Source organism: Camelus bactrianus, chromosome 1, assembly GCF_048773025.1.
Source record: "Camelus bactrianus isolate YW-2024 breed Bactrian camel chromosome 1, ASM4877302v1, whole genome shotgun sequence".
In the NCBI taxonomy this organism is placed as follows: Eukaryota; Metazoa; Chordata; class Mammalia; order Artiodactyla; family Camelidae; genus Camelus; species Camelus bactrianus.
In genome coordinates, this window is record NC_133539.1 from 88,846,683 (window position 1) to 88,869,618 (window position 22,936).

At 39.5% G+C, this 22,936-nt stretch overlaps 1 protein-coding gene and 1 long non-coding RNA gene across 4 annotated transcripts in view; one reads left to right on the forward strand and one right to left on the reverse strand.

Moving 5' to 3' along the window:
• Positions 1 to 3,014, forward strand: part of LOC123616005 (uncharacterized) — a 44,858-nt gene extending 41,844 nt beyond the window's left edge. The window contains exon 3 of the long non-coding RNA XR_006723871.2: positions 2,740 to 3,014. This is a non-coding gene — a long non-coding RNA (uncharacterized LOC123616005). The remainder of the gene's footprint in view (positions 1 to 2,739) is intronic.
• Positions 1 to 22,936, reverse strand: part of PPM1L (protein phosphatase, Mg2+/Mn2+ dependent 1L) — a 265,078-nt gene that overhangs the window by 72,467 nt on the left and 169,675 nt on the right. For all 3 annotated transcript variants that reach the window (XM_010952057.3, XM_045514536.2, XM_045514538.2), the window contains exon 2: positions 14,738 to 14,912. In XM_010952057.3, the coding sequence (XP_010950359.2) occupies positions 14,738 to 14,912 (175 nt within the window). The remainder of the gene's footprint in view (positions 1 to 14,737; positions 14,913 to 22,936) is intronic.

The following is a 22,936-nucleotide window of genomic DNA, read 5'->3' on the forward strand; positions in this document are numbered from 1 at the left end:
GCCATAAATTCAGTCCCTTCAAAATATCCATTTAAAAATTAGCACAACTGCAGGGATTTACAGATTAGAAGTGGCTTTGGCCACATCTGTCACATTTGACCTCATTCCATTTTGGAAAGCTTTCGTATTACCAGGAAAAAAAAATCTACAGTCTTGTCAACAGGCAACTATTTTTAGACAGTCTCATTTTCTTTGGTGGCTCTGGAATACTGATTTCCCCCACAGAGGAAGGCTTACAAGGAAGTACAGTCAACCAAAGAGGCTTGAAGTTACTGACATTACAAGAAAAGGGGAAAATTAACCCACCTAATTATACTCTTGAGCTTCCTCCATTTTATTTGCAAATGTAATTACACCAGGCCCATAATACTTTCAGGTATGCTTTTAAAATACACATAGGCCAGCAGACAAGTAGGCAAATTTGGCTGTGTTTACTTCTTTCTATTTATGTGGGCCAATACTTTTTGCAAGCTGAACCTTGGGTGCAAAAATTGAGCACATTTCTAATTCCGTGAGGGCTTCTTCATTTTGCCTCATTCCTTAATCTCATATTGAATTTCCTCCTAGATCAAAAAGCAATTTGAAAAGAATGGTAGGTTAAAAATAAGAGTTTTCTTGTGGGGAGGGTATAGCTCAGTGGTAGAGCACATGCTTAGCATACATGAGGTCCTGGGTTCAAGCCCCAGTACCTCCATTATGAAAAAAAAAAAAAAAAAGAAAATACAGAAAAGAAAAGTTTTCTCAAAAATAATGTTTTTCTCAAAACATTTGTTAAAAATTTAGCCATAAAGAACCAGTCCCCAGGAAGTGAGGGGTAAGTTACTTGTTAGATCTATCCACATTCTTCTTCCACAAAGTCTGACAAAATGAGGGACTCGCTTGTTTACTGCTGTTTTCTTTAGGAACAAAGAACCTGAGGTGGGGATTTGGTAGAAAAGTAGATCACAAATAAGGGAAATTATGATATAAAAAGTGGAATAGACAGACAAGATACTCAGTGACGTCCTCATTTCTGCTTCTTTACTTTTTCTTTTTTCTTTTTTTTTACACAATAAAAGAGATAACCAAGAAGCCATAAAGAACAGGAAACTTCTTTTCTTACTGAAATAACAGCTGGGTCAAATAAGAAAATTCATCTAGTTATTCTACTCATCCATATAAAAATTAAAAAGAGAACAAGTCTTCTGAATTTTTATATAAAAATTAAAAATGTAATAAATTTTAGAACATAGCCAGTCAAAAGAAAGAAATAGAAAAATAAGGTGAGGGGTGGGGTAAGGAACTGTTGAAGGATGAGAGAGAGAGATGGGGAGACAGAGACTATTACCATCAGGGCAATGCCTTAATTTGGAAGCATTTAGATACCGCTGTGAAAACTAACCTGCAATTTCACAACTGTTGAGGTACGTGGGTGCTATTGTCTGAATGTTCGTGTCCCCTCACAAATTCTCATGTTGAAATTCTAATGCCCCATGTGATGGTCTTATGAGGTAGGGCTTTGGGGAGGTGATCAGAGCCCTCATACATGGGATTAGTGCTCATATAAAAGAGACCTGAGAAAGCGCCAAAGCCCTTCTACCCTGTGAGGACACAAGAAGTCAGAAGTCTGTGACCCAGAAGAGGGCCCTCACCTGACCATGAAGGCACCCCGACCTTGGACTTTCAGCCTTTAAAACTGTGAGAAATAAATTTCTGTTGTTTATAAACCACCCAGTTTATGGTACAGATCTTTCTTGACTTATGATGGGGTTATACCTCCAGATAAATCCACCGTAAATGCAAAATATCATTAAGTAAAAAATGCACTGAATTCATCTACCTAACATCATCGCTTAGCCTTGCTACATGCTCAGGACACTTACATTCACCTATAGTTGGGCAAAATCACCTAACACAAAGCCTATTTTGTAATAAAGTGTTGAATATCTCATGTAATTTACTGAATACTGTACTGAAAGTACAAAACAGAATGGCAGTGTATCGGCTGTTCACCCTTGGGACTGCATGGCTGACAGGGAGCTGTGACGCGATGCCCTAACCCAGCATCACGAGAGAACCCCACTGCATACTGCTAGCCCAGGAAAAGATCAAACCTCAAAATACAAAATATGTATCATTTTTGCACCATCATAAAGTTGAAAAATTGTAAGTCAAACCATCATAAGCTGGGGACTATCTATGTTTTGTTATAGCAGCCTGAACAGACTAAGACACTGGGCACTGTGTTAAGATGCTCCAGAAGGAAATATCTGCCTGAATTCAAGGAGTCAGAAATGATAATCAAAATATTTAACAACTGACACAATGAGGGCATTGCCACTGGTTCAAATAAAATGAAGCTGCAGGTGTGGAAAAGGATGCTGGGTCCAAGCATCCTGAGGCCATCTGGTGTTGGTGCAGGGTGGAACACTCCAGCTTTGGATTTAAGGGAAGCAGAACGTAGGTTATAAGAGGAAGGAAATGAGATCAGGAAATGAGAGGAAGAGATGATGACACTAGAGAGGAGATGGAGGTGCTGGCAGTCAGAGTAGACATTTTTTCAGTGCAGACTGGTAGCCAATCCCTACTGGTCGCCACCTCCTGGTATTCATACTCCTGTGTAGTCCCCTCTGGCAATGACTTAGTGTTGGTCGGTGTAACCAATAGTGTATGGTAGAAATTATGGTATCTCACTTTCGATATTACGTAATACAAGACTGTAAGCTTCCGTCTTGGGTTCTCCTTTGCTCTCTCTCCTAGGTCACGTACACCAAAGGAAGCCATGGAGCAAACCATCTTGTGGAGATGCCCATGTGGAAAGGGAAGGAAGCCTCTTGCCAAGAGCCACGTGAGTAAGCCTGGACACAGTACTTCCAGCCTATCTTCAAAGACTACCGCCCTAGCAGACAGCTTGACTGCAGCCCCACGAGAGAACCAACCAGCATTCTGGACCCTCAGAAGCTTGTGAGATGAGTTACTAAGTAATTTGTTACCCAACAAGAGATAACGCACAGCATTAGAAAAAGTAAAGACAAACAAATATATAAGAACATGGTACAAATACACTAAAATCAAGGAACTGCTTTTCCATCCGGGACAGGGCAATGAAGGAAGGGGAGCTTGATGGAGCCAGTATTTTGTTGGTTTCTGTTGGGTTCTGGGTAAGAAGTTAATTTATGCAAAGTGCATGATAGTTAATCCTTTCTACCATAAAAGAAATTGGAAAAACACTCCTATATACCAAGCTAAGTATATGCCAAGTTAAGTTACAACAAAAATCATAAGAGACCATCGCCATTAGAGCATTCACCAAATGTCCACCATTTCCCATACACTATCTTCAATCCTCATAAAAAGTCCCACGTAAGGTACAGCATAAGGGATTATCATGGAGCCAGTTTGGCTTCAAAGACTAGGTAGTCTCTTTCCACTATACTACACTTCCTTGCGCACGAAAAAAAAAGAATCAGTAGAGGTTTGGCTGCAGGTCAGGAAAAAGAGAATCTGACTAAAAGGCCAAGTAAAGCAGCAAGTCACACACCTTGTAAGACACAGGAAGACCAAGCCGAGGTTAAGTACAGGGTCACAATCTGCTGAGTCCCCAACTGCTCGCTGCCCAGGAATCCTGGCCTCTTTCAGGTGAGCTTTTGGTTGGTTCACTGGTTTTTGCAATAAGGCCAGCCCACCCTGGACTCTGGGATCAGCTCTGGCTCAGGGCATGAAGACTACCAAGAACCCGATGGCGGGCGCCCTGAGCCCAGCTGCCCACTGGCACAGGACTGAGTTGGCCTCACTCCTGACCTTCTCTGACCTCGGCACTGCAGGTCCATGACAGCTGACCTTGTCGCTGAGTTCCTTTCTCGACGTATTCCAGGGATACACATAACTTAGAGGTAAAAAGCTTTATTGAAAACCAGAAGACTGGCTTTCTGCCTTATTATATTTCCACTTCCGGCACTGAAGATAAGGGGAGATGTACTTGGAAGGTTTTGGTTCATTTTATTTATTTTTTTGTAAATTTTTAAAAACAGAAAATACACGGACAAAGTTAAAAATTCAAATAAGACAATAAGCGGATTCAGTGAAAAAACTGTCTCCTCCCCCAGTTTCTCCTCCCCAGAGTAACCACTGCTGGGGTCACCTATGGAAGGCAACTCTTTTTTACACATGAATAACTGGCTCCTACTGTGCCACTCAGGTTGAAGGGCCCAGGTGCATGAATTCATTAGTTATAAAAATGAGGATTAGTCTGTTGTTTTGGTTTGAGCTGGAAAGCTGCCACCTCTCACGTCAAACAAAACACCCTCTCCTTTTCTGACACATGTCTTCTACTATAGGTACCATTTTTCTATAAAAATTTTTGAACAGTCTCTGCATTGCATGGCCACATACTATACAGAAACTTTGAAAAGCATGAACATTCATGCTTTTAGAGATGGTTATCATGCATAAAATGGCTGTAAGATGAACTTGGAGGTATTTCCTGCAAAGTTGGTTTAAAACCTCATTTATTGTGCTTGTATGACATATCTCCTGTGTAGCATTTCACACTCTTGGTCCCACCACCAGTACAGTGACCAGCTCAGCCCAGATGCAGCCTTGGCCTGAACCCTTTATCAGTTGCTCCCTTCCCTGGAGCTTCCCTGATGCCAAGGCGTGGGACGCCCACATGGCCCACTCAGCACACTCAGGCATCCATAAATCAGAAGTGCGGGGAAGCTAATGCCTGTGGAGTGACCCTTGACAACCAAGGAGATGAGACTGGATGCTAAATGCTTCCCCCTTCACCTCTTGGCAGGTGGTTCTGGGACGCTGCTCACACGCTCCCTCAGGCAGGGTAAGCGGCAGCGGCAGCCAGCGGAGGCCAGCTCCACAAAATGCTCTCACGGTAGCTTTCCCTGTGTCTCTTTCTCCTTCCCTCCTGGGTCACTCCCAGTGCCCCTCACTCCTGCCTCTTGGGGTTGAGTCCTAAATTAAGTATCTGCAATCAAGCCCTTTACTTCAGGCTCTGCTTTGGGGGAACTCAAGCTGAGAAAATGTTGCTCAAAGTCCAGAGTCCAAGGTATGTAGAGAAGAAGTCTCCATAAACCTTAGTATTAGAAGAGAAGTTGTCTCCATTGAAAAGTGGTTTCATTTTGTCTGTTCTTTATGGTTAATGCATTTATTTTCCTTCCCTTTTCTTGGCTTTGATGTTCTGCTTTTATTTTAACATTATTATAGTAAGCGTGGCAAATCGAACTTTCAGGACCCAAGTAGGATATAAATAATAAACTCACAATTTGTGTTACCTCCTTGAATGAGAATGACTGAGATCAGAGGAAGAGAAAGCCCTGACTCAGGTAAGGAAGAAGCCAGTTACGATGTCACATTGCAGCAGGCCTTAGAAGACAGATTTATAGAGTCAATTGTCAAGATAATAGTCAAGATTAGCAATAAATTCAAAGGGAAAAGACCTCTAACTTAACTGTCCTTCCCCATTTCTTAGACTCTCAGCATCTGCCAGAACCTACACACAGTAAATGTTTGTGTGCAATGAACAGTTTGTCTTACTGATTTCTCTGTGGTTGATGTACCGTTCCCCTGGACTGACTACAGAACTACAAGATCACATTCAGGTGCCTGTTGACAGTATATACTGTAGAAACTCTTCATCAAACCAGCCACATCTGAGATGGCTACAGAGCCTTGAGACGAGGACATTAACTACAGAAAGAAACACAAAGAGAACGCCTCTGGGCACTAGAAGGTGGCTGAAACACAGTGTCTTTCAGGATGCAATATACCAGATGAAACTCCGGAGTGCCTACTAGTTCACAATGATCGAACTTAACATTCTTGCAAAATGACGTTAAACAGCAGTCCAGCCGCCTGTGATTACAGATCTTCCGTGTCTGAAAGTCAGCCAGAGGAGGCACTCTGCTCACGTCTCACTGCTATAAACAGTCACAGTACATTGGAAATTCCGGCACTTTAAAAACTATTCTATTTTCCCCTGCAGACTGCAGGTCTTACCATCAACTTGGATCTCATTAAAATTTAGACAAGCATTCCAACAAGGTCTACAGAAACTTGGTTACAAAATTCCAATAGTACAGAAAGGAAGAGATACAGATGGCATTGACATCCTGTCTCTCGCTGGCCCACGCAGTCTAAATTGTGACCACCTGGTACAAGTATTCTTTGAAGTGTACACATTTTCTCTAGGCCTTGTAATCAAATACTACTTTAGAGCAGGTAGTAACATTACTTCCCTTACGGCAATGACAACTTGGTTAGAAAGATAAACACAGCTCCAGTCAAATGTTTTCATCACCAGAGGCAGCATGTCCTGCTTCTAAATCTCAGCGTTCGCCTGTGGTTGCCAGTATTCTCAGCAAAGTTCTTTAAAATTAAAAATTTTATTTGCCCACTGCAAAACTTAGATCAATGTCTTCTCAGAGCGCATATGAGGGCTTCTGTTAAAAAGGTAAGATGAGGGAGGAGGGTATAGCTCAGCGGTAGAGCCCATGCTTAGCATGGATGAGGTCCTGGGTTCAATCCTAACACTTCCATTAAAATATAAAAACATAAATAAATAACCTAATTACCCCCTCAAACCCAAATAAATAAATAAAAATAATTTTTTTTTAAAAAAGGCTTAAGTTGGGAAATGTGACTTTTAAAAAAATAACTCCCCATCATATTACTTCTATAAAATTCAGCCTAAATTATCATTTTGGGGGGGAGGATTTCATAAGAAAACAAGCAGTGCTGATAACACAGTAATATAAGCTAATTAATGTAAACTAAAATGAGTTGGAGAACGACACTTAGAATGTGGAGGACAATGCCATAGCAGAGGGTAAGAAGTGGTCTATACAACCAGTTACAGAGTGGAGGAGAAATACACAATAAGGCTGCCTTTAGTCATGCAACTGATGTCAGAGTTCAAGATGAACAGTTCAAGAGATTTACAGGTTCACTTATGATTTTCTGATTTATTTAAGAACTCTTTCTCAATCCCAAACCTAATTCCTTCATTTACCTGTTCAGCGTCCTCTAAACACTCATTCCACCAATTCCTCGGTCCTCTAGTTATCTGTTCACACGCACACACACACCTGGAGTGAAGGGCCACGTGGTGATCTGGGTATTCCCAGTGGCGGGCACCCAGGGGCTCAGTCAGTGTTTATAAAGTGAGTAAATGAATGAACCAATGATTGCTAAGTCAACTGGAGACAGAATCACACATTGTTAAAGCTGGAAGAGACTTAAGAAAATATCTAATTCAATGTCCCTTTTTACAGTCAATGAAACCAAGCAGAGAGAGGTGTAATGTCTCGTCACAGCCACGGAAACGGACCCCATGGCTGGTGAATGGCATGTCTGGGTACTCTGGAACAGCCACGGAGGATAATTTTCTAGTTTATAGATGGCAAAGTCACTTTAGTTACTACTCCCCCACCCACTTACCTTTTGGCTCTTTAAATCCATGATACAAAGGGAGAAATATAAAAATTGTAACTGAAGTTCAAAGCAGCTTGGTTTAAAAGATTGGTATTACTGGCTAGAAAGAAGTGCTCCGTTTATAAGTGGATGCTGACAACCTGTGTTAATCCCGGGCTCCCACTGACATATGACTAGTAATTGGCTGCATTACAGAAGTCTTCACTACGGTTTCATTAATCATACCACCATTCTCATCTTTTCACAGACAAGAAACAGACCTCCAAATTCACGGATTCTATACGGTGACATGAACTGAACATAAAAGAGAGAGGCCATGCTGAAAATATTAAAATGTTATGAGAACGGTAACCATGGCACATCCGCTCAGTAGGATACTATGCAGCCATTACAAATTACTTTTATGAGTAGCTTGTAAGAGCACTGAGAACTATGATGTGTCAATGTTAAATAAAAAAATAGGCATAAGAAAGAGAAAGAAAAATACCATATGATATCACTCATATGTGGAATCTTAAAAAAAAAAGAAAAGAAAAAAGAGGATACTACGTACTCATCTACAAAACAGAAACAGACTTGCAGACATAGTAAACAATGGTTACTGGGGGAAAGAGGGTGGGAAGGGATAAATTTGGGAGTTTGAGATTTGCAAATGGTAGCCACTATATAAAAAAACCAAAAAATAATTGTCTTCTGTATATTACAGGGAACTATATTCAATACCTTACAATAAACTTTAATGAAAAAGAATATGAAAATAAATATGTGTGTGTGTATGTATGACTGGGACATTGTGCTGTACACCAGAAACTGACACATTGTAACTGACTATACTTCAATTTTAAAAAAAAAGGAAAGAAAAAGTAAGCATAAAAATTGGGCACAAATTATTAAAACCCAGCAGAGAAAAATGACTAGAAGTACACATACTGGAGATGGTGGTTATGTAGCATTAGGAATTATCTTTTCCTTTTCTAGTTTTTCCGTATTTTAAAAATGTTCTAAAATGTATTTCTGTTATTGTCATAATGGAGAAATAAAACAGATTTAATTTTTTACAGAAATTCAGAAGTTGATGTTAGTGGTTGGTCAACCAATATTAAATTTCCCATCATATCTTTGTAAATTTCCCTGTTTTTCTCTTCCTTCCAAATTCTGAGAGGAAGCCTCTGGCTAGAACATCTTTTGAGCCTAGAAATAGGGCCCTGATAGAAGATAAAAAGTAAGAAAACCTAAAGCTACCTCCTCCCTTAGGACCTGCTTGAGAAACACACTGAGGAATTCAGTGTATTTGTTGAAGTGAAGAACTTCCTGCAAAGGCCTTTTACTCCATTTTTCATATTCTTAGAAAACCTGAAGGAGCCCTAAATAATTCACACTCTCTTTCCTGGGTTTGGTTTCTTGATGTGTGTTCAATTTTTTTCCTCCATGACAGTAAATGGCTTTCCTTTTGAGATCACCAATTACTCTGACACTAATGGCTCAATTAAATCATAGGTGTAACTTTTAGGTACCATCTATATTAAGAAGAATAAAATAAGCTCAATAGGAGGTAACCCTCCAGCTACTTCCTAAACTGCTTACAGCACATTTCCAGCCCTTTTTAAAAGCTATTTCTCCAAAAAGTACATTATAGTACTTGGTGTGTCTTCACAGAGGCAGCTTTGCTTGGGCTCAGCTCTCAGGAATGTCTAATGTAGAGCTGTGTCAGGCAATCACAAAGCAAAGGCTGACAAATTAATGCTGCCCCTTTTTCCTCACCTCCTTTGGGAAAGTTGTACATGACTGCCTGCCCCTTGTAAATGGATCTGCAGGCCCCCAGCTTTAACTGATGCCCAAATGGATGCATTAAACAGCTGGCTGAGTTGCCCCTTCCCCTCTTCTCCGCTTGCTGGTCCACTTTCTACTTGTAAGTGCTCTTTTAGTAATTTTTTTTTTTGTTTTGGTATTTTGTGGGGGGTGGTGGTGGTAATTAGACTTATTTATCTATTTTTTTAATGGAGGTACCGGGATTGAACCCAGGACCTTGTGCATGCTAAGCACGTGCTCTACCACTGATCTATACCCTCCCCCTCTAAGTGCTCTTTCTACGTGGTAGAAACACATGCTCATTGGAAAGCTGTTGGGGTTTCTAGTAAACTGTAAGAACAAATAAAACCTTTGCTGGTCTTAGGTTTAACTCTAAGGAGATCTAAGAAGCAAGAGGTAACTGTCTCAAGGCCTGAAGCACGACACTTCTGCTGGACAGTCCACCCACTTACAGGGAGACTCGGCTCCTCCCAAAGGGAGAAGGAGGCACTGTTAATTCCCACTGCCCATGCCGTGGGGTTCTTGAGTGTGCGACAGAGTGCCAACCTCAACCCAGTGAGCTTGTTCTCCTCACAATTCCCTCAGACACAAGGCATCACATACTGCTTTATCCTTAACAAGGGAGTATGCAGGTCATTTGTTCACGCCCAAACTTAAAAAAATTATAAACAATTTGAAACATAAATAATACACAAGCGTAAAGGTAAATAATGTGAGGAAGGACTCCCTCTCCTGCTAGTTCGATCCTTCACCTTTTCCCACTAGGACACATGATGAATATTTAGGTTAATGATGCTCTCTGAGACAGCATGAAGTACTATTTTGATCTCTTCAAATCATGCAGCTGCTTTCCCTGGAAGCTTCTCTGTGCTAAAGCCCAATCTACTGAACTGTGTATGAACTTGTTCTTCAATTCAAATAAAAACATTAATAGAGCAAATGCAAATCATATCTTACTTCCTCCTCTAGGTTGTGTTCAGCTTTAATTAAGGCTAATAAAAATATCTAGGTGATCTTATTGAGGACCCCTGAATGATGGCTCAGGAGCTTTCCTTCCAAAATCTAGTTTTGCTTCACTCATACAGTCTCACTCCCCAACCCACCAACAAATGTATGTCCAGACACACCCATGTGCAGATGCCAGAACGCTAAGCGATGGTCTTCTTTTAGTCAGATAAACAATATATACAATATACTATAAACAACACACGGGCTGCCTGAGGAGAAAGGAGAAAGAGACAGAGCAAGCAAAAGGTTTGAGAAGAAGCCACATGCAACCTTGCACAAACCACAGCTACCTGAGTTTTCACTGTCAAGAGACCAGAATTATAGTTATAGAAATGGAAGGTATCTATGAGGTCCTGCTCAAGCCTTTGATGGACAGCAAAATGGGCTTCAGGGAGGTTTGGTGACTTCCTCAAGATTGCATATCTGGTTGGCAGCAGAACTAGGAATAAAATCTGAGTCTTTTGGCTCCAAGACCTCTTTTAGTTATAGCACAAAGCATCTTTATTTTTATAATAGTCAAAACTTAAAAATAAACCATTTGGATGAAAACCTTTCAAACCAGTTTATGTAACTTTTTATATACAGAATATAATTAACACTATTGAACCATTTTTTTGTGTGAATGAAGGTCACCATTATGAAGGTCGATAATGTCAACTCTGTAATACAGGGTCTGTGAATGCATTCACAGGGGATAGGACAACTGCTTTTTATGGACTTCTGTAGATTTTCTCTTTGCTCTTATTCCTTGCTACTCTCAGATGCTCTAAGTATCATCCCCTTTCCCTGCCTTCTAATTCTTCACTCATGTTTTCTGAAGTCTGTTCTCTAGAGTATTATGAAATGCAGACAAATGTACGTATTCATCGCAGTATTATTCATAACAGCAAAAACAAAACCAAACATAATTGCCAACGTAGGAAATGTTTGGTGAGTAGTACTTTCAAAGAATAGAATATAATGCAGCCATTAAAATTATCTTCACATAAAGAAGTTTTAATAAAATGAGGTAATAATGTTAAGTGAAACAAGCAGGATATAAAACTGCAAGATATCAACTACATCTCAGAAATGCTTGGAGTGAAGGGAATATAACAAAATGTTTACAATGGTACGATAATAGAGAATTATTCTTCTCTTACTATACCATTCTACTTATTTCTATGTATTTCTGCAATGAAAGTATAATACTCAAATTCAGAAAAAGAATTTTAAAAAAGAAAATGTCACATAGGAAAATATAACCTAATTGGTCAGAACTATATTTAAAATATATATATATATATATATATATATATATATAGGTCCTGGGTGAGAAACTATAGCCTCTGCAACATGGTATGGTTGTTCATGTCTTTTGCTTCCTTCCCATTCTCCGCCGGATTTCAGATATGTCAGGTTGCTGGATAGATGAACTGTGAATGAGCAGAGCATTAAGATATGTATGTATTTAAAGGGGAACAGAGGACACTGAGAGGGAAAGACAGAAAGAAAAGAGGGAGAAAAGATTTTGAGCCAATGCTTTCAGAAAAGCATCTAAGAATTTTTTCATTAATTGGTTTTTAGAAGTTTAGAAGTCACAGATGGTGGTAACTGTCATTAAGTCACTCAGGCTGATTTATCAGTGGATAAGCATTAAAGACAAATTAACCTCTCTAGAGACCAGGGTATCATCTAATTAACAATTAACCACTTTCTAAAACTGGGAGAACTGAATTGAGAATGCAAAGAAGTAAAAACTGGGGTAGCAGGGGAAGAAGCTAAGCAGTTCGAAGCACATGAGTGTCTCAATGGAGATGTTTATATCTGAAGGTATTGGATACTATTACCAATTTTCTAACCTGATTCCTTTGTATTATGATGAAATATTTTTCTGTTAAGTAGCAATGACTTTTCATATTTTCTCCTAATTTTTCTGAATGAAATCATTCATATATAGATAGCGGAGGAGGAGGCAGTGACCATTTGATTTTACAACACACAGTGACATTCATTTATTCATCCGTACACACAACCCCCCTGAACATGTCACCTCATGCAGGAATGACCAAGGGCAAGCTGAGCCTGGAGTGGGTACTATAACAAACAGATGCTGCTTGGCTTCTCAAAGCCTCTGAAGATCATTTTAAAAACTTCGCCTCTGCCTTCCCAAACACTACATGTCAGAAAAAACTCTAATTGTACTTTAAGGTGGTCTGAGCCATGGACGAGATCCAAATCTGTTCTCATTCACCATTGGTGGCATTTACAATATGATTTCAAAGGACTTTCCCAACATGACATAATTTATTATCATAATAACCCCCTGAGATGTTATTAGCCCAACTTTATACATGAAGAAAGAGAGGCTCTAAGCATTAATCACACCGGTACTGAGCTAGAGGAAAGGCTGGGAATTTAGATCCTCTAAGTTTCAATCCTGTAGTTACTTCCACTGCTTCATGCCACAGAGTTTATTGATAGATTAATTCCATGCCAAAGTATTTGGCCTAAGGGTCATGTACCAGTGGACCTCTGTAGATTAATCTTGCTCAACAGCTGTGCAGGTGAATGGAAAATTATCCCTGCAGAAGGAAACGCTGAGTGGTGGGAGGCTGCAGCTGATGGTAATTCCCACCTTGGTGTCTGCTTAGGCCCCTTTATCACATAAACTGCACCTCTCTCCTCACAAATCCACATTCATCGCTTGTCCTTCGGGTGTAAGCAAATGCCCTCCCTTAAAGAATTCCATTCACAACTTGAGCCACTTCCACTATTCCTTGGCTCCACATCCCCTCAGCTTAACTTGAATAGCTTATGGATATTCCAGAGTGTACTTATTCCCAGATCCTTGGGAAGTTTTCTCCAGGAGTCACGTATCTATGTTTGAGCTCCCAGCTAGGCTTCACTAAGATCTCTTTTCTCTGTCTCAGAATCCTCCCCACCTTTTCTCTACTCTTTCCTCTTTCTTCCACTGCCTAGTATATTGCTATGCATTCAACAAATGCCTACTGAGTGAGTAAGAACCTGCATTGAAAGCCCAGCTTGATTAATAATTAGGAGGTTGGAGTCCCAGGTTTATAACCAAGTAACTGTGTTAATGCAGGCAAGTCTGTGGGTCTCAGTTTTCACATTATAACATGGTTATGGGGACAGGAAGTGGTGGACTATTTGAGCTCTAGGCTCTCTGAGATGCTATAAATATTTAAATATTATTTTGATTGGGCCGATCACAGCCTTACTTTATTTCACTAAGGATGAGAAAGGAGATAAATGGGAATTTCAAAGAGAAGAATGTTAAAAACAAGACAAATACAGAGACCAAATACCTCAACACCCAACAGGCAGATGAAAGTCAATATATGTGAAAAAACTGATAAAGCAAAGGAGAATCAGAGAGAGAAGAGGTGTCCTGGGCAAGGCTAGAAATGTGGCTCCTGCCAGGAGGGATGTAAGGGGGTCAGAGGGCAGCATGTAAGTGGGGACAGCTTAATAACTAGAAAACTGCATTAGTGGTTGGGCATGGGTGGCCTTTTTTAAATTTGCTATTCTGTTTGCTATTCAAGCTTGAAATCAAATGTTAAGAATGTCAGTGTCGAGACCATTTATATCATGGAGAAGAAAATAAGATGCATAATAGCAACTTCCTTGTAGAAATAAAAACAGAAGTTCCTGTTATTAAAATAGGGATTAATACTACCAACATTTGACCATTGGAAACGTATCTTCCCAACTTTTTCCTCCTTTTTTTTTTTTTTTTTTTTTTTTGTTGCGGGGGGTGGGAAGATGACAATTTTAATCAGGGTACATTTCCCAAGTAAGTTTAATTTTACTAAAGATTTTAATAATTCAAGTAATACTGCACCAGTTTCATTAAAATTAGGTTTTAGCTCACAGGTCATGTAATAGATAAAAACGATGTCATGAGGAGGTCTATCTATGCCTTCCCTAAGCAGCTCCCTCAGACAGGATAAACTTTTGGATGGCAGTGAACTGAAGTGTCCAGTGTGGTGTTAGGGGCTAGCATTCATCTGAGGAGCTAAAGGAAAAGAAAGCCAAGTTCAGCTGGAAATTTTAAGAAAAAGAATGGGACCTCTTTAGAAAAAAATCTCTGAAATTAAAAAATAATACTTGAAGCAAGTAACAGTTCTTAGATTATCGGATATAAAAGTTTTCAGCTGATATCCAAACCTGAAGTGACACGTTAAAAGATTAAATCAATAGGAGCACATGCTTGAGAAAAGGCCAGAAAAAATTCCATCTAACAATGAGCAAAAAATTTAAAAGGGATTTGATTTTTAAGAGCCATTATTAGACATCTCCTGACAAAATCTTTGATAACAAAACTACAGAGAAGAAATTTACTGTTAATCCATGTTATATAACTTAGAATCTAGTTTGCCCTTTATCTTCTACCAAAGAAAAGGGTCTAAATTTGACCCAAATCTAAACAGAAATTTCTGCAGGGAGTAAAAAATTATGTGTGTGTGTGCATGTGTATTAAAGATGAACATACCTGCTTCATCATAGGATACCGTTAATTTTTCTAGCATTTCTCGGTCAATGGATAGAATCTGCTGTTCAAGGATGGTCTGGTAAGACAGTACACTATTTTCTTTGTCTTTCTCGTAGTCTTGAAGATGCTGTTTAAGGGCCTCTGGGAGTCGAGATTTTACATATTCAGCTGCTGTCTGCAGATAAAAGAAGTAGAGAACCCCATTAGCATTTCTCATCTTGGGCTTTTCCCTGCCCCTCAGGTGCTGTAGTGAGAACTCAAAGCATCGTGGATCCACACCTTTAGACGAGCATGCCCTTGTCACTGCTATTTGTAGACCCCACTCTACCAAGTAAGGGGGGATCTTCAAATACGTAGAATCACAGGCCTCTGAGGGTTTTCTACCAGGTTTAAAAGGTATAAGAGATGATGGATTGGCACTCATGGAGTTAGAACTCAGCATTTCAACTATTCCACTGAACCTGGAAGGCCCTGTGATGGTCATCTTGCTGGATATAAATCTGGTTCATCCTTGTCTAGAATGCAGAAGCTAGTAATTGTCTCAGCAGCAAGTGCTCCTGTGCTGTGGCATCCACACCTCTGCTTTGTTGTTCTCGGCTCATTAATGCTTATGCAGGAACTCTCTGAAGTGAATAAAAAGGAAAGCCCTCCACTAGGGCTGATGATGGGATAGTGGGAGAAACAGAAAACAAAGAAATCTAAGACAATGATGCCCCTTAACCTGAAAAAAGAACTGTTCACCACTCAAGTGTTCATCCCTTGTCTTGGCCTTTATATATATTATTCTGAACTTTTTTTCCCCTCCGCTTCTACACTATCTGCACAATGTACTCCCCGCTAGTAACATCTGAAATTAAATGCAGTGACTTTCAACCAGGTAAGCATGCCTCCCTTGGAGGCAGAAAGGAAGGAAGGCATCTGTACTTTGAAAAAGGCCTTGCCAAAGATTCTGGTACATTATTCTGGTAAACTAGGGCCATGGCACTCTCCTCCCTTCCAGTTGAGAATCCCAGAGAACTAGAACTTTAAGGGACAAATTAAGTGATAGAGAGGAATGTATGACTCAGGGGAATCGAAATTCTTAAAAAAGCATATCTCTTGAGAATGCCAAGAGTCTGGCACCTCCCTGCAGTGCAGTCCTGCCTCATATGTATAGGGTCTAAAGTTGACAACATAAATGTAGCATACATGTATCATTTAAAATTATACTCACAATCACTAGAAAACTGACAGAAGAAAACTGTTAAACAGGACTGTCTCTGGGATGTGGGCCTAGAATAAGGCAAAGACACATCTACATAGCGCAATATTAAAAAAAAATTCCTGTAATTTAAAATATTATCTTAAAAATGTTATTTTTTGTAACCTTCATAGTTTTCCTTCTAAATGTTAGCACAATTTAGGATGAAAAGAAACTTGCCAGGACAATGACCACCGACTTTTCAGGAAAACTCGACTGGGAAGTGGTGGGAGTTTCTGTCTTCAGAGCAACCAAGTAAAGCACACAACACTTTTAATTTCCAGATTTATATTTAGATCCCCTAAGTAGGCTGCTGATGAAATTACAGCTTAAAAATATCACCAAACACGATTCATTTTCTCTGCCAGCCAGCCAGTGCAGAACAAATAAAGTTATTCCATAAAAGTAAATGGACTCAGCACATTAGCACAACATATTTAATTCTAGAGTTTAATAACAATTTTCTCCTGACAATGGAAAATGCAGAGACACACTGCCAAATAACTATTTTAAAACTCATACTACCTCACTATTCAGTGTAACATCTGTCTAATTTTTTTCCTTGGAAATATCTCTGAGGTACAGGGAGCAATTCCACAATGCACATTTTACAAATATTGGTGTTCTCTGTATGACTGAAAGCATACCACACATTTCCTTCTCATTGTGTCCACTGATTTACTCTTCTAATTAAAATCATAATGTAGGTCTTTGAGTAGAGACTATATCCTTTACTATATTGGAGTTAAATTTTGGCATTTCATTTCTAGAACAATAACTGCACGTACAGTCAGCCCCCTGTATCTGCGGATTCCACTCTGTGGGTTCAGCCACCTGCAGACTGAAAATACCCGGAAAGAAACCCTGCCCGCCCGTCCAGGCAGGCGCCCTCAGCCAGCACCAGAGCCCCTCCCAGGTGGCCCCCGCCTCGCCAGTCCAGTCGGCACACCTGTCAGGCAATGGCATCCCTGCGAAGCGACTCCTGCCCCAGCGGCCAGCCCTGCAAACCAGAACGCCTGCAATAGTTACAGCCGGGCATACAACCAGCTTCACTGGGGGTCAGCCCTGCAAACTACATGCCCACAGCAAGTGTGGCCCAGCTACAACAGGAGGGCCATTTTCTTACAGCATATACAAAACTAAACTCAAAATGGATTAAAGACTTGAACGTAAGACCTGAAACCGTAAGATTCCTAGAAGAAAACATAGTCAGTATGCTCTTTGACAATGATCTTAGCAATATATTTTTGGCTCTGTCTCCTGAGGCAAGGGAAACAAAAGCAAAAATAAACAAGTGGGACTACATCAAACTAAAAAGCTTTTGCACAGTAAAGGAAACCATCAACAAAACAAAAAGGCAACCTCCTGAATGGGAGAAGATATTTGCAAATAATGTATCTGGTAAGAGGCTTTTATTATCTAAATTATACAAAGAAGTCATACAATTTTATTTTTTAAAATCCATTTAAAAAATGGGTAGAACTCTGAGTAGACATTTCTCCAAAGAAAATCAACAAACACATGAAAACATGCTCAACATCACTGATCATTGGGGAAATGCAGATCAGAACCACAGTGAGGTTATCACCTCACACCTGTCAGAACTGCTATCAAACAGACAACAAATAACAAGTGTTGGCCAGGATGTGGACTAAAAGGAACCCATCTACGCTGTTGGTGGGAATTACTGCACAAGTAATAGATAATACAAAGAGCAATTTAAATTTTAAAATTTCACTGGCACTCTAAAAATGAAGTGAAAAAATAAAACATAGGATTACTTATCTAGTCTTTAATCAGTGATAAGCGCTATTAAGTTTAAGTCCCAAACGGAACATTCTTGTAAACGGACTATTCCAGAAACAGTAATATTGTCAGAGCATTATCAGTGTCTTGCATTTGTGCTGTGCTTTATACTTTCCTGAGCATTTAGGCTGTTATCATTCTGCATTTTCACAATAGCTTTGAGGGAAAGAAGCAAATTATGTGTTTGGCCAGTCCTGCACATCCTTCAAAGTTGGCTCAAATGCTATAAACTCTATCAGTGAACCCACTTCATAGCAGCCAACAGTCTTTTAAGCATTTATAGAGGTATAGGTATTTTAGCTCTCCAGTCTGGCTGAAGTGAAGCCTGTATCTTATACATCCTCGTGTTTCCCCAGCATCCAGCTCAGTGCTTGGCACCATAGAAGCTTAATATCTTCACTGTATCCAAGAATTGGGGACTTTGAGATAGCCTTTGGAGAAAACTTTGTGTCAGCTCATAATTCTTTGCCTGTAATCAGAACTTCCTTTCATGTTCTACGTGGAACATAAGAGTCTGGTTTTCTCCTGGCAAATGGAACTATATTTGGTCTTTAATTACCATTGATGCCATTATTTTAGGAAGTAAACAGCTGAAACCCAAGTCATCATTTACATGCCAAAATGGTAAATTACATACTTCACATACGAGGCTGTATATGAAGCTTTATTTAACAACTTCCTCTCCATAATTGTTTAATCTTCTCCATTTTTGCCTCTATTTCTTCATTTGGCAATGGACCCAATTCCGCTGGGGACCCTCTGAGCAGTCATGTTTGAGTGTCTCAGAAGTGTGCCCTGAGTTAAAGATTGCCTTGTGGGGATGTTAACTCCACCGGGACGTTCAGGTTTTTTGCTTGTCTGAACTGCTGAGTAGGTTCCCAAACACACCCCAGATGGTGGCAGAGAAGCCCCAGGGCAGAAAGTGGAAGATACAGGCTCATAGGTTCCTCTGGTTACACCTGAGAAGGTGATTAACAGCTGGAATACAAAGATGAGCTATGAGGTAGGACACAAAAGGTGCCAAAGCACCTTCCTACAGAATGTGCATTCATTTATATTACCCATGCCAACTTCAGTCTGGATGACAGTAAAGGGCAGTAAGCCCTGTAAAAAGGACTCGGTGGATGACAGGATAAAAGCAGCAGGATGATTAAGGCTATAAATTCTGAGTACTGAGTAGGTAGGATGCTGATAATGGTAATTATGCTAAAACATTATTTACTATAACAGTTGCGTGTTCTTTAAGAAATAACCAATGTATATGTAAGAATTTGACAGGGGGAAGGGGGAGTGCAAAAAAAGTGTATTTTTAAAGCTGCTAAATGCTTCATAATTCATCTTAAAAAGGAAACCCATCAGCCAGCCAATTCCAATTTATTGAATGTCTGCTGAGTAAAGCACATTAGATTGGACACTGTTGGGAGGACAAACGTCTGCCATAAACCTATGTGCAGTTTTCACACACAAACACGCACAGGTGAAACACTAGAAAAACGCATTTTACAAACCAATACAAACATAGGCATGAATCTTGAGATGAATTAACATTTATTTAATATATGAACTTTAGTACATGCTGAGTGGCCTCTAGGGAGAGAAATTAAAGAGAGGGCACAAGAAAAAAAAATGAAGAAATCATTCCAGTGGAGTTTAAAGATCAGTTTTCAAGTAAGAAGTACTGGCTGGAGGAAAGAAAAGCAATCTAGAAAGTAGTACATGTGAGTTCATGGGGAGAAATAATTAAAAAAAAAAAGTTGATGAAATGAAGCATGTGAGAGAGCTGGCACTTGGAGAAGTCTTAACTCCCTGTTCAACCAGGGCGTTTTGATTTGTAGCACTTAGTAACAGGAAACAACTGAAACATCAAAAAGCATGAAAGACGTTATTCAATCTTATCTGAAGATGAATGTGCTTGGAGCTAAATTTAAAATGCACTGAAATAAAAGAAGATTAAAGTGAGGAAACAAGCAAAAAGTCTGAAGGAAAGAAAAACTGGCCCTCTACACTAGGATTAGAATATAAATTGAACCATCTTTTCAGACAGTAAATTAAAAAATGAAACGAAAACTTCAGTTTACACTTTTAACCTAGTAATTGTCTGTCTAGGAATTCATTTTACGAAAAGTTAAAGATGAGCATAAAGACTTGTGTGCAAACATGTTTATCAGAATATAATTCATGACAATGAAAATTTGTGTAGAAATTGGTTGATTACATTGTTGGACTGCAATGCAATACAATTTGAAAGAATACTAATTACGTGGGAAGGTGTTCATAATGAAGAACAAATTACATAGCAGTTTGTTTACTACCTGTATGAGGGTAAAGTGGCTGAATTATATTAAAATGTATAATTAGTTATCTCAGAGTAGAAAGAGTTTGAGTAATATTTTTTCTCTATGCAGTTGTCTGTATTTTCCAAATTTTCTAAAATAAAAAAAAAAATAGAAAAATGGCCACTTTCTATGTGCCAAGCACTGTGCTGAATGCTTCACTTGTGTTCGCTTATTTCATCCTCACAACAGCCCTTTGAGATTTTTACAGATGAGGAAACAGACTCAGAGAGGTTAAGTAATTGAGAGGCTAAGTAATTTATCCCTGGTTATGCAATGAATGGTAGATTGGAGCAGGAAACTACCAATCACTTTTGAACCAGAAAAAAAATTGTATTTTAAAAAGTAGGTGATGCCTACTGTGGTCCTTCCTTTTTTGGGTAAAGCAGCCCCAAGCTAGGATAAAGCCCTTGAGAAGAGAATAAAAGCTCACAAGCAAAGCTTGGTGACAGATGGAAAAGAAAAACACATAAAATGGCTTCAATGTTGCAAAACTGGAAACTAAAGATGACGGAGGTGCTATTGAAAATGATGAGAAAGCAGAGTAAGGCGAAACATAATGTGCTAAATTGACTTTGAACATTTAACTGTAAGCCTGAAAACGATCCACCTCTCTGTATTTTATGGAATACCCACCACCCCTTAAAAAAGAAAAGGTATTAGACGTATTTTATAGAACTCCAAAGAAAAACGCCAGACAAATGATTTTGGTTGTAAGTTCCAGGGAGACAAAAGCTATTTTCAAGAAAAGATAGTAAGTAATATTGAATTAAATTCTAATAGAGCCTATATTAGAAAAAGATCACGAGTAAATTAGACCTAGTTTCAAATCACTTTTAGTATTTTTCTCTGGAAACTTGCAAAGGGCAAGTTACTATTCATTTTCAACTGTAATAGATTTAATATAAAAACAGGCTTCTGATGCCCTTAACTATGAAGATATGCCTTATATTTTCCATTTAATACTGCATATTTCATAGTTGTGGGAGTTTTTTATTTTTTGCCCTCCACTTTTTAATCAAACGTCCTATTTTATTACCTAAAACTTAGTCTATAGTATGCAGTTTTATATTTTTAAAAATTAGGTATGGTATTCAAAGAAAAGAAAGCTTCCCTTGTACCCAATACATTCTTACTTAGAAATTATTTTTAAAACCAAGGAATGGACTTATCATTAAGTTTGTAATGAGTTGTGTTATAACTGTTGGTCCTGATGTAAAGACCCAATTTCAAAGCAACTTTGAAAAGCCAACAGATGAGATTCTAAGATGACAAAACCTGGGAAATGCATCCTGAGAAGAAATACCCTCTTTTGCCTCAAGCTCTAGAGTGTGCTTTGCGAAGATAAAAGGAAGTTTCGGAATTTTAATATCCTTCAAATTCTCTGATTTTATAAATTACCCTTTCCCCTTCATTTTATTTAATGTGAGCGCGTGTGCGCGCACACATACTATAATTTGGCAGAGAGAAATCCTCAAGCTCCACTGAAGGGAATGGGGCGAATAACAGATGGCAGCGCCCTTCAGTTTCTATTTACACAACATACATGCCAGCCTTGGAACACACAGTGATATGCTTCTGATATGAGGGGCGATCGTGAAAGGACACGGGCTTCTAAAACTGGATCAAAAGGACACTAAAGCAAAGCGGCTGCTCCTTGGATCCACGCTAGGGGTAAAGTTAACACTGATCTCACACAATAAGGCGCTATATCTGGCTCTGACGGCATCTGATCAGTGACCCTCTGGGGAGAAGCAGACTTTGACACTGAGGAAGACACAAGGGAGGTAAGGTAGGAAATCAATTCTGCAAATACTGAGCAGAAAAGAGCTGAATTTGGGGAAACAGTAACTCAGCGATGATCGCTAGGCATTGAGGGGATAAAGGAGAGATCATAAAGGAGATCTTTCAAAATCCGTGCCATCAGAAGACAGACTAGAGGGGGGAGTCTACTGCAGACAAGGTTGCTCTGCCCTTGAAGGGAAAGGAATATTCATGTGAGGATTTGGCAGCAGCAAGCGCAGACCGCACATGAATATACTTAAGTCCACCTCAGAATCCATCTTCCTTAGGCAGAGCATCATTAACTTTTGACAACTGCTCTTTGGCACCAGGCACTTAAAAACAAAGTCAGAGGGCATGCCCTTGCCCACCAGGAAGAAGACAGAAGGTAAGGGAGTCGTTCTTCCCTCTTGCCTGCTGAGAGCGTCATTTCTTGCCATTTTCAGTCTTTGCCACTTTTGACTCAGGGGTTATTTAAATAAGAAAAGCATCTTTGAGAGGACCATCCTGCACTCCTTAATTTGTAATTCTGCCTCAGGAAGGCAAAGTTGATTCCTTCAAGAGACATGGCATCAGGAAAGTCTCAGGCTTACGCCTTAAGTATGTAAATGAAATCCTGTGCTTATTACGGAGATGAGATTGCTCTGGGGAACCAAAGCTGTGGACGTGCAAATGCTAGTCAGTTTTGTGGCAGGATGACCACCACAGAGGGCATACAGTCAGCATGCTAGGGATGTGGAGCCCCATAACCTAACCTACCTGATATGGAGATTGAAGGTTTTATTAGTTTAAACATTCAGCTGATGACTGCTAAGTTATGGGTTATTCAGGACAATTCCTCTGAGACTCCTCAAGTGATAAACTTGGACATCTTTATGAGTCATCTGATTCATACATAATCTGAGGCATATTCACATGGTAGCGCCAAGCATGCCAAGGTGTGAAAACACAACTCAAACTCCCCTTCCTGAATGATGGCTTCCCTGACAGCAGATGGTTCCTTTTTATATATAAACATCAAAGTAAGGTATCAAATAC